At 45.6% G+C, this 11,445-nt stretch overlaps 1 protein-coding gene across 4 annotated transcripts in view; it reads left to right on the top strand.

Moving 5' to 3' along the window:
* Positions 1-87: 87 nt before the first annotated feature.
* Positions 88-11,445, top strand: part of SMARCC1 (SWI/SNF related, matrix associated, actin dependent regulator of chromatin subfamily c member 1) — a 195,230-nt gene continuing 183,872 nt past the window's right edge. The window contains exons 1-2 of one of the 4 annotated variants that reach the window (XM_001154676.8): positions 88-411; positions 9,063-9,182. In XM_001154676.8, the coding sequence (XP_001154676.1) occupies positions 217-411; positions 9,063-9,182 (315 nt within the window). In that variant the 5' untranslated portion in view covers positions 88-216. Of the gene's footprint in view, positions 412-9,062; positions 9,183-11,445 lie in introns of those variants that run through there. The other 3 variants (XM_009445383.5, XM_016940956.4, XM_063805688.1) reach the window with 3 other exon arrangements.

Genomic DNA, 11,445 nt, shown 5'->3' with positions numbered 1-11,445 from the left:
GCACGAGTGCTGCGCATGCGCGTGCGCTGGCTCGCGTCAGATACAGTGCCAGTTCCCAGATGGGGCGGGGCCGGGCGTCCGCGCCGGAAGAGGGTTGGCTGGGCGGGGCCGGGAAGCGGCAGTGGCGGCTACGCGCGCGGGGGTGCGCGCGGGAACGACCGGGAAACACCGCGAGGGCCGGGGTGGGCCAGGCTGTGGGGACGACGGGCTGCGACGATGGCCGCAGCGGCAGGCGGCGGCGGGCCGGGGACAGCGGTAGGCGCCACGGGCTCGGGGATTGCGGCGGCAGCCGCAGGCCTAGCTGTTTATCGACGGAAGGATGGGGGCCCGGCCACCAAGTTTTGGGAGAGCCCGGAGACGGTGTCCCAGCTGGATTCGGTGCGGGTCTGGCTGGGCAAGCACTACAAGAAGGTGGGTTCGCGCGCCCGTGGGGGCCGGGAGACCACGCGACCGGGGCCGGAGGCGGCAGCTGGCCTCGCGGGCCTCTGGCCGCCCCTCCCCCCCCGCACGCCACGAGGGACAACAAAGGCAGGCGCCGGGCCCGCCACGCCCCCGCCGCCCGCTCTGGGCGCCCGCGATCCCGGGGCCTGACTGGGGTTCGGGGCTCTCTCCTCTGAGCCCACGCACCCCTGGTGAAAGCCCCTGCTCATTCTCGTGTGCCAGAGCAGGTCGAGCTCAGCCACTAAGCGAGTGTGACTCTCTTTTGTCAGCTGCCTTAGGTGTGTGAACAATGATCCCTAAAGACCGAGCAAGCGTGGTAAAAGCAGCTTCAAGTTTTGTTTAGAGCGTATTCAAAGTCTGGAGGGGGTTTGCTACCTGTTGTTTAATTGCTAAACGACTGGGATGATTGTATTCGTTAATTAATAACAGGCAATATGAATTCTAGGATGGATGAGAACTATTAACGACGGTTCTACCTCATTGTGCTTCTGGTTCTGTGTGGCGTGAGAGTTAATGTTCGCTTGTACGTAAAGTGTTCTAAAGGGAGGCCTTCCCCAAGAACCCAGTTTTTATTAGAGCACTTTTCTTGTGTCACCTTTATTTTCTTCGTAGTGTTTACCACATTTTGAAATTATTCATTTACTTATTTCTCCTACCTTTGGAACGGAAGTTCCGCCGAGTCAGTAGTTTTCAAAGTTTTGACTTAATCCCTTGTTTATAACAAATGTTTTTTTTTTTTTTCCAACTTCCCTTTTGTGTAAATATTCAGGAGGACTCCCTTAAAGGGTGTAATGAAGCAGGTAGCCGAAAAGGCTCCCCAGCCTCTGAAGTTTTCCTATCACCCTCTTTAGTTCTGTACTTTCTCCTATTGAGAATCGTAGCACTGAAGCAAGGGCTTTGTTCACTGCAGTGTATCCGGGAACGTGGCTGATACTTAGTGCCTTACCCTTAGTAGCTGCTTAGTAAATATTTGTTGAATGAATGAAAATATAAACTAGTTTAGGAACCTATTTTTTTGGCCTCTACAGCTCAGTGAAGCCTGTCAGTGTTTGGCAGTTATTAGGCATGGGCAGGGATCTTGGGTTCCTTTGGCATTACACGTGGTACATTCAGAAATGACCATTTCTGGCCGGGCGCGGCTTGGGAGGCCGGGCGGGTGGATCACCTGAGGTGAGGAGTTCGAGACTAGCCTGACCAACATGGTGAAACCCCGTCTTTCCAAAAAATACAAAATTAGTCGGGTGTGGCAGCACATGCCTGTAATCCCAGCTACTCGGGAGGCTGAGGCAGGAGAATCTCTTGAACCCAGGAGGCAGAAGCTGCAGTGAGCCGAGATTGCACCATTGCACTCCAGCCTGCATTGCACTCCAGCCTAGGTAATAAAGTAAGACTGTCTCCAAAAAAAAAAAAAAAAAAAAAAAAACCAAAGACCCAGAAATGATCATTTCTTTCTTTCTTGTTTTTGAAGGTCAGCTAGAAAAATTACATTTCTTATCTGAAGTTTGAGGAAGTGAGAGACAGTAATTATATTTTTAGGTGTCTGGACTTTTCCCTCTCTGAAATTACATTTAGACTGTAGATTTTTAGTAATATTGCCCTTTCTTACACAGTGATAAATTGGTCACTTTTTAAATGTAAGTAATAGAGCTTCCAGAAGTGGCTAATGGAATTGAATATGTTATGAAAATATTGGTTAATTCTTCTTTATTACATTCCTTTTAGCCAATGCTTTGGGTCTTAAATTCAGTGAAGCTTTAACAAAGAAAAATAATCTACAGGCATATTCCTTTGAATATCAAGGAAGAGAGTAGAAAAAGGCAAATTTCAGTAATTTCTACCTCTCTGCACTGTTCACTGTGCATCAGTTTGGGATCAACTACAAGAAGCTTTAGACATGGATAATCCTTCGATATTTGTTTGGGTGGGTAGGGAAGTGGCTACAAAGCAGTTTGAGGAATTGCCCAGCAGTATTGAGACCACTAGGCTAATGTTGATTCACTATCCCTGAGACTTTATAGACAAAGTTACCTTTGACTTCTCAGGACTTTGTAAAGCCAGAGTGTATTTCTAGGGTCTGCTGAGATTGAGAATCGTATATACTCTAGGCCTGACAGCCAGAATCTTTTCAGTCTCTGGGTGTTAGCGTTGAAGTGGTGAAAATATTATCACAAAGTTCTTTGCTTCTTTTCTACACAGTGCATTTCTATTTGGTGTACGCATTGGTTTTAACTAACCGTTTCTAGTGCATTTAATACTGCATTTTCAGAGCAGACAACAGTTTCAGTCTCAGTAAACATGATTTTGCTAGTGTCGTTTTTTATTTATTTTTATTTTACTTTTTTTTTGAGACAGGGTCTTTCTGTGTTGCCCAGGCTGGAGTACAGTGGTGTGATCATAGCTCACTGCAACCTCAAACTCTTGCATTCAGCTCATGCATTCAGTGAACAACTGAGCATTTACCATGTGCCAGGTACTTAAAGTATAACTCACTTAAAATCCTCATAGCAGTCCTAAATGATAGATATTATTTACCTTCTTTTTCAAATGGAAGATACCTGAGACTTCATTTAGGAATTTTCTTTTTTTTTTTGAGACAGGGTCTTGCTGTGTTGCCCAGGCTGGAGTGCAGTGGTGAGATCATAGCACACTGCAGCCTCAACCTCCTGGGCTCAGGTGATTCTCCCACCTCAGCCTCCTGAGTACCTGGGACTACAGGCACGAACCACCACACCTGGTTAATTTTTTGTATTATCAGTAGAGGCAGGGTTTTGCAGTGTTGCCCAGGCTGGTCTCGAACTCCTGGGCTCTCTGCCTGCCTCAGCCTCCCAAAGTGCAGGGCTTACAAGTGTGAGCCACCACACTTGGCCCACACTGACTCTTACTTGAAATATTTTGAGACTAATAAATTTTTGTTTTCTTAAATAAAATATAATAGACTTTTTTTGATCAAAAGATTAATTGGGCCAGGTGCAGTGGCTTGCGTCCGTAATCCCAGCACTTGGGAATTCCAGGTGGGAGGTTCATTTGAGCCCAGGATTTGGAGACCAGCTTGGGCAATATGATGAGACCCTGTCTCAAAACAAAACAAAACAAAAAAATACATCAGTTGTGGTGGCATGCACGTGTAGTCCCAGCTACTTGGCTGAGGCAGGGTCCTTGGAGGATCACTTGAGCCTAGGAGGTCGAGGCTGCGGTGAACTGTGTTGGCACCATTGCACTCCAGCCTGGGCAACAGAGCGAGACCTTGTCTCAAAACAAAACAAAACAAAACAAAAAACAAAAACAAAAAAAACCAGATTGTTTATGACATAGAAATTAAAATTTCTTAATTAGGAGTCAGTGTTTTTTTTTTTTTTTTGAGATGGAGTCTCGCTCTTCTGCCCAAGCTGGAGTGCAGTGGTGTGACCTCGGCCTCCCAAGTTGAAGTGATTCTTCTACCCCAGCCTCTTGAGTAGCTGGGATTACAGGCACCTGCCACCACGCTCTGCTAATTTTTGTTATTTTTAGTAGAGCTGGGGTTTCACCATGTTGGCCAGGCTGGGCTTGAACTCCTGACCTCAGGTGATCCGCCAGCCTCAGCCTCCCAAAGTACTGGGATTACAGGCATGAGCCACTGTGCCTGGCCTACATGCATTTTCATGTTTGGTAATTTGGTAGGATGATTTGGAAAAAAAAATCTAATCAGAATTAAATATTTTATAGTTTATTAAAAATTGGACTGAGACTGGGGGCTGTGGCTCACACCTGTAATCCCAGCACTTTGGGAGACCAAGGCCGGTGGATCACCTGAGGTCAGGAGTTCGAGACCAGCCTGGCCAATGTGGTGAAACTTCTGCTCTACTAAAAATGCAAAAATTAGCCGGGTGTGGTGGCACATGACTGTAGTCCCAGCTACTCAGGAGACTGAGGCAGGAGAATCACTCGAACCTGGGAGGTGGAGGTTGTAGTGAGCTGAGATCGGGCCACTGCACTCCAGCCTAGGCTACAGAGCGAAAGTGTCTCAAAAAATAAATACATAAATAGAGACAGGGTCTTACTGTGTTGCCCAGACTGGTCTCAAATTTCTGGACTCAAAGTAGTCCTCTAACCTCGTCCTCCCAAAGTACTGGGATTACAGTCATGAGCCACTGCACCCGGCCTATATTCACTGTAGTTATTAAAAATATAGGCCGGGCATGGTGGCTCACGCCTGTAATCCCAGCACTTTGGGAGGCCAAGGCGGGCAGATCACCTGAGGTCGGGAGTTTGAGACCAGCCTGGCCAACATGGTGCAACCCCGTCTCTACCAAAAATACAAAAATTAGCCAGGCGTGGTGGCGTGCGCCTGTAATCCCAGCTACCCAGGAGGCTGAGGCAGGAGAATCGCTGGAACCCGGTGGGCAGAGGCTGCAAGTGAGCCGAGATTACGCCACTGCACTCCAGCCTAGGTGACAGAGCAAGACTCTCTCAAAAAAAAAAAAAAATTTACCTGAGGCCAGGTGTAGTGGCTCACGCCTATAATCCCAGCACTTTGGGAGACCGAGGCAGGCGGATCATCTGAGGTTGGGAGTTCGAGACCAGCCTGGCCAACATGGAGAAACCCCATCTCTACTAAAAATACAAAATTAGCCAGATGTGGTGACGCATGCCTGTAATCCCGGGTACTCGGTAGGCTAAGGGAGGAGAATTGCTTGAACCCGGGAGGCGGAGGTTTTGCTGAGCTGAGATCGCGCCATTTTACTTCAGCCTGGGCAACAAGATCAAAACTCGGTTTAAAAAAAAGAAAAAAAAAATATATATTTACATCTATATATTTACATATATGTTTACATATATATGTATATTTACCTGAAATGTTGATTTGGTTCCATCTGAACAGCCTTTTTCAAGGACATTGTCTTTTTCAGCTATAGAGTTTGGCATTGTTTAGTTAATCTGTAAAATACAGATTGTAGTTATTATTTTTGAGACAGTCTCACTGTGTCACCCAGGCTGGAGTGCAGTGGCACGCTCTTGGCTTGCTGCAACCTCTGTCTCCTGGGTTCAAGCAGTTTTCCTGCCTCAGCCTCCTGAGTAGCTGGAATTACAGGTGTGTGCCACTCTGCCTGGCTAGTTTTTGTATTTTTTTAGTAGAGATGGAGTTTGGCCATGTTGGCCAGGCTCGTCTCAAACTCCTGACCTCAAGTGGTCCACCCGCCGCGGCCTCCCAAAGTTCTGAGATTATGGGTGTGATCCTCCGTGCACAGCCGGTCATTATTTTTTGATGTTGCTTTACCGTGTACAAAAAAAGTGCAGTACATTATATGACTCCTTTAGGAAACCTGTGCTTATTAAAGATTATGAAGTTATCTTGCGGATATGTACAATGTATTTTGTCAGTTTTGTAAGATATACTTGAAGTATTTTTTTTTTCTCGTTTGAGACGGAGTCTCGCTTTGTCACCCAGGCTTGAGTGCAGTGGCGCACTTTCGGCTCACTGCAACCTCCGCCTCCCGGATTCAAGCCATTCTCCTGCCTCAGCCTCCCAAGCAGCTGGGATTATAGGCATGCACCACCATGCCTGGCTAATTTTTGTATTTTTAGTAGAGACGGGGTTTCACTATGTTGGCCAGGCTGGTCTTGAACTCCTGACCTCAAGTGATCTGTCCACCTTGCCCTCCTAAAGTGCTGGGATTACAGGCATGAGTCACTGCATCCGGCCAGAGTTTTAATTTTTAATTTTTGTGGGTCCATAGCAGGTCTATTTCGAAGTTTATTTTATTTTATATTTTTTGAGAGTGAGTCTTGCTCTGTCACCCAGGCTGGAGTGCACCCAGGCTGGAGTGCAGTGGCACGATCGCTATCTCGGTTCACTACAACCTGCGCCTCCTGGGTTCAAGCGATTCTCCTCCCTCAGCCTCCTGAGTAGCTGGGACTACAGGCAAGTGCCACCATGCACGGCTAGTTTTTGTATTTTTAGTAGAGACGGGGTTTCACCGCGTTAGTCAGGTTGGTCTTGATCTCCTGACCTCGTGATTCGCCCGCCTTGGCCTCCCAAAGTGCTGGGATTACAGGTGTGAGCCACCACCGCGCCTGGCCCTTGAATACCGTTTATTAGAAATTTACGGGGCTGGACGCGGTGGCTCACACCTGTAATCCCAGCACTCTGGGAGGCCGAGGCAGGCGAATCACGAGGTCAGGAGATCGAGACCATCCTGACTAACACGGTGAAACCCCGTCTCTACTAAAAATACAAAAAATTAGCCAGGCGTGGTGGTGGGTGCCTGTAGTCCCAGCTACTTGGGAGGCTGAGACAGGAGAATGTTGTGAACCTGGGGGGCAGAGCTTGCAGTGAGCCAAGATCGCACCACTGCACTCCAGCCTGGGCAACAGAGTGAGACTGTCTCAAAAAAAAAAAAAAAAAAGTACTATGTTGAGTATATTGGAGAAAAACTGACTTCAAATTTTCACTTGAAAGTATATGGGCCAGGTGCAGTACCTTATGCCTCTAATCCCAGTACTTTTTGGGAGGCCAAAGTGAGAGAATCACTTGAACCCAGGAGTTCTAGACTAGCCCAGAGAAGTTGGTGAAAACGGTTCTGTACAGAAAATTAAAAAATCAGCCAGATGTGTTGGCACGCCTCTGTAGTCCTAGCTCTCTGGGAGGTAGAGGAGGAGGATCACTTGAGCCCAGGAGATTGAGGCTGCGGTGGCTGTCATTACACCACTGTATTCCATCCTGGGAGACAGCAAGAAACCACTGTCTTGAAAAAAAAAAGTATATAGTCCTTCAAAAACTAGGCTTGCTAGTTTTTGTTGCAAATTATCAATATAGTATAAGGAAGGGGAAAGTAGTATGTAGTTTTTAAAGTTTTTGAAATTGGCTGGGCACCGTAGCTCACACCTGTAATCCCAGCACTTTGGGAGGCTGAGGCGGGTGGATCACGAGGTCAGGAGATCGAGACCATCCTGGCTAACATGGTGAAACCCTGTCTCTACTAAAAATACAAAAAATTAGCCAGGAATGGTGGTGGGTGCCTGTAGTCCCAGTTTATTGGGAGGCTGAGGCAGGAGAATGATGTGAACCCAGAAGGCAGAGCTTGCACTGAGCAGAGATTGCGCCACTGTGCTCCAGCCTGGGTGACAGAGCGAGACTCCAAAAACACACACGCAAAAAAAGTTTTTAAAATTAATTATTTGAGACGGAGTCTGGCTCTGTCACCCAGGCTGGAGTGCATGGGGACAGGTGTGCGCCACCACACCCAGCTAATTTTTTGTATTTGTTTTTTAGTGGAGACGGGGTTTCGTCATTTCAGGCTAAGTGATGGAAGAAGACCCCATCTCAAAAAAAAAAAAAAAAAGTAAATGATTGCCTTTTTATATGCTGTAAGTAAGTTTCAATGGTAGTAGCAGAAATTGTGTGCCCTTTGTCCTATGCATAATAATTGTAGACTTTGCAGTTGATGTAATTTTGACCATACACCACTCATCTAAAAAATATTTATTGTAATAGAGACATACCACATTAACCTTGAAATGTTGGATGGTAGTTTGAAAGTTAGCTCCGGCAAAAATAAAAATAAAAATAAAAATTCTCTCGTCCAACTGAAAGGCAGGTATAGATGTTTTTCTTGCTTGGAATTGGAGATTTAAAAATACTTTTTGAGGCCGAGTGTGGTGGCTCACGCCTGTAATCCTAGCGCTTTGGGTGGCCGAAGTGGGCGGATCATGAGGTCAGAAGTTAAAGACCAGCCTGGCCAACATAGTGAAACCCCGTCTATATTAAAAATACAAACAAAATTAGCCGGGCATGGTGGTTGCGCGCCTGTAGTCCCAGCTACTAGGGAGGCTGAGGGAGGAGAATCGCTTGAACTCTGGAGGCGGAGGTTGCAGTGAGCTGAGATGATGCCATTGCACTCCAACCTGGGTGAAAAACAAGACTCTGTCTCAAAAAAAAAGAAAAAAAATTTTTTTGAGTGTATTGGCTACTCAAAGTGATATTGAACATGTAATTGCCAAATAAAACTTTTACATTTAACTCACTAATTTATTCTTTTCTTGTTGTGTTACCCATTATTTTTCCTTGCTGTGAAGCTTCCTAGCTGATGTGTCTACTACTGGTTTGGGCTTTTGACATTCTTTACATTAATATGGATAATATTTCACTTTTTTTTTTTTTTTTTGGTAAAAAACACAGGAGATTTATCTTTGTGAGGTCGAGGCAGGGGCAGGTCACATGAGGTCAGGAGTTTGAGGCTAGCCTATCCAATGTGGTGAAACCCCGTCTCTACTAAAAATACAAAAGTAGTTGGGGGTAGTGGCTCATGCCTGTAATCCCAGCTACTCGGGAGACTGAGGCAGGAGAATGGCTTGAACCCGGGAGGCAGAGGTTGCAGTGAGCCGAGATCGCACCGCTGCACTCCAGCCTGGGTGACAAGACCGAAACTCCGTCTCAAAGAAAAGAAAAAAAAAAATTAACCGTCTTAACCATTTTTAAATGCACACACATATTTGTTTTTGTAAGCTCCTTTATAGCACAGAGCGTGTCTCAGACATCTATAAATTTCCCATAACGTAAGTACTTAGTAGGTACTAGGAAGTAAGCCAACATTTTCTCCTGCAAAAATTGTACTAGTTTTTGAATGCCTGTCTTTATCTTGCAGTATGTTCATGCAGATGCTCCTACCAATAAAACACTGGCTGGGCTGGTGGTGCAGCTTCTTCAGTTCCAGGAAGATGCCTTTGGGAAGCATGTCACCAACCCGGCCTTCACCAAACTCCCTGTAAGTACATCAGCTTACTGTTATTTGGGCATCCTCAGTTGCTGTATACTTTTAGGTGTAGCATCCAGCTTTTTTCCTTTGCTGCTGCTAGCGTGTAGAATTTAAAAAAAAAAAAGCAAAAAACAAATTTTAGTTATAGAATATTACTATTTTTTAACTGTAGGAAGCTGCTTTTTGAAGAGGCATTTAACATTTGCATTAAATATTGCAGCAGTCATTGTGAAGACCTAACAATATTTTACTATGTTGCAGTTCCCTATCCTCTCGCTGTACCGAGTCTTCTCCATGCTTTCTCCTGATGCAGGTCTTGTGCCATAAATAGAATTTATGGAATTTTTTACATTTTGTAGGTGAGATACCTTCTGAAGTTGTGTGAGAATATAATTTTGGTGTCCTTGCAATTGCGTGTTTTATTTTTGTTTTTACAGACAGGATCTTGTTCTGTTGCCCAGGCTGGAGTGCAGTGGTTTGATCACAGCGCACTGCAGCCTTGATCTCCCAGCTCTAGCCATCTTCCCACCTCAGGTTCCCAAGAGGCTGGGACTACTAGCATGTGCTACCACGCGCATATGGGTGACTTTTAAATTTCTGTAGTGATGGGATCTTGCTGTGTTGCCCAGGCTGGTCTCAAATTTTTGGCGGGAAGGCGATCCTTCTGCATTGGCCTCTGAAAGCTCTTTGATTACTGGTGCGAGCCACCGCACCAGCCCTTCTCTGCTATCTTTATTTTATTTAATTAATTTATTTATGAGACAGAGTCTCGCTCTGTCACCCAGGCTAGAGTGCAGTGGTGTGATTTCGGCTCACTGCAACCTCTGCAGCGATTCTTGTGCCTCAAGACTCCCGAATAGCTAGGATTACAGGTGTGTGCCACCACACCCAGCTAATTTTTGTATTTTTAGTAGACACATGGTTTCACCGTGTTGGCCAGGCTGGTCTTGAACTCGCAGCCTCAAGTGATCCACCCACCTCGGCCTCCCAAAGTGCTGGGAGTACAGGTGTGAGCCACCACACCCAGCCTTTATTTTTATGTTATGATATGTTATGTTATATTATATTATGTTATTTTTTGAGATACAGTCTTGTTCTGTCGCCCAGGCTGGAGTGCAGTGGAGTGATCTTGGCTCACTGCAACCTCTGCCTCCCGGGTTCAAGCGATTCTCCTGCCTCAGCCTCCTGAGTAGCTGGGACTACAGGCATGCACCACCCACCGCACCTGGCTAATTTTTGTATTTTTAGTAGATATGGGGTTTCACTGTGTTGGCCCCGCTGGTCTTGAACTCAAGTGATTTCCCTACCTCGGCCTCCCAGAGCACTGGGATTACAAGTGGGAGCCACTGTGCCCAGCCTCTGCTATCTTATACTCTTTTATTTATATTTTCGAACTCTGATTTTACAAATATTAGCTTTTTAGGAATTGTCTGTCATATCTTTCCTCATAATTTTTGTCTTTTAATTCATTTTGGTTTTCGTTGTTTCTAGCGTGCTGTTAGCTGCCTGTATGAATCTATGATCAGTAGACCTTTTTTGTGGGGACTGTTCTTGATCACTAAATCGTTTAACAACTTACTGATCTTTCAAATATAATTGAGAATAAGAAATAATAGGCGGGGCGTCGTGGCTTACGCCTGTAATCCCAGCACTTTGGGAGGCTGAGGTGGGCGGATCACGAGGTCAGGAGATTGAGAACATCCTGTCTAACAAGGTGAAACACCATCTCTACTAAAAGTACAAAAATTAGCCGGGCGTGGTGGCGGGTGCCTGTGGTCCCAGCTCCTTGGGAGGCTGAGGCAGGAGAATGGCATGAACCCGGGAGGCAGAGCTTGCAGTGAGCCGAGATTGCGCCACTGCACTCCGGCCTGGGCGACAGAGCAAGACTCCATCTCAAAAAAATAAATAAATAAATAAAATTTTAAAAAATAGTATTGTTTCGGTGATCTTGCTGTAAATGTGTTTGTCTGTGATGTTTTTATTATCCAAAAAGTTAAAGAAATTTAGTTAAATATATTGATGTGGTTACTTTTCTCATTTTGAATTATAATTGGGAAGCTTTTATCATTCCTAGGTTATAAAGGAATTCAGCAATGTGTTCTTTTAGTACTTGTATGATTTCATTTTTTACCTTTTTTTATTTTAATTTATAAAGATAGAGACGGGGTCTTTCTGTGTTGCCTAGGCTGATCTTTTTTTTGGAGTCAAAGTCTTGCTGTGTTGCCCAGGCTGCAGTGCAGTGGTGCAATTTCAGCTCACCACGACCTCTGCT

The sequence above is a fragment of the Pan troglodytes genome, chromosome 2, assembly GCF_028858775.2.
Source record: "Pan troglodytes isolate AG18354 chromosome 2, NHGRI_mPanTro3-v2.0_pri, whole genome shotgun sequence".
Taxonomy (NCBI): domain Eukaryota; kingdom Metazoa; phylum Chordata; class Mammalia; order Primates; family Hominidae; genus Pan; species Pan troglodytes.
The sequence above is the reverse complement of the archived record's forward strand: the minus strand, read 5'-3'. Positions and strand labels throughout refer to the sequence as shown.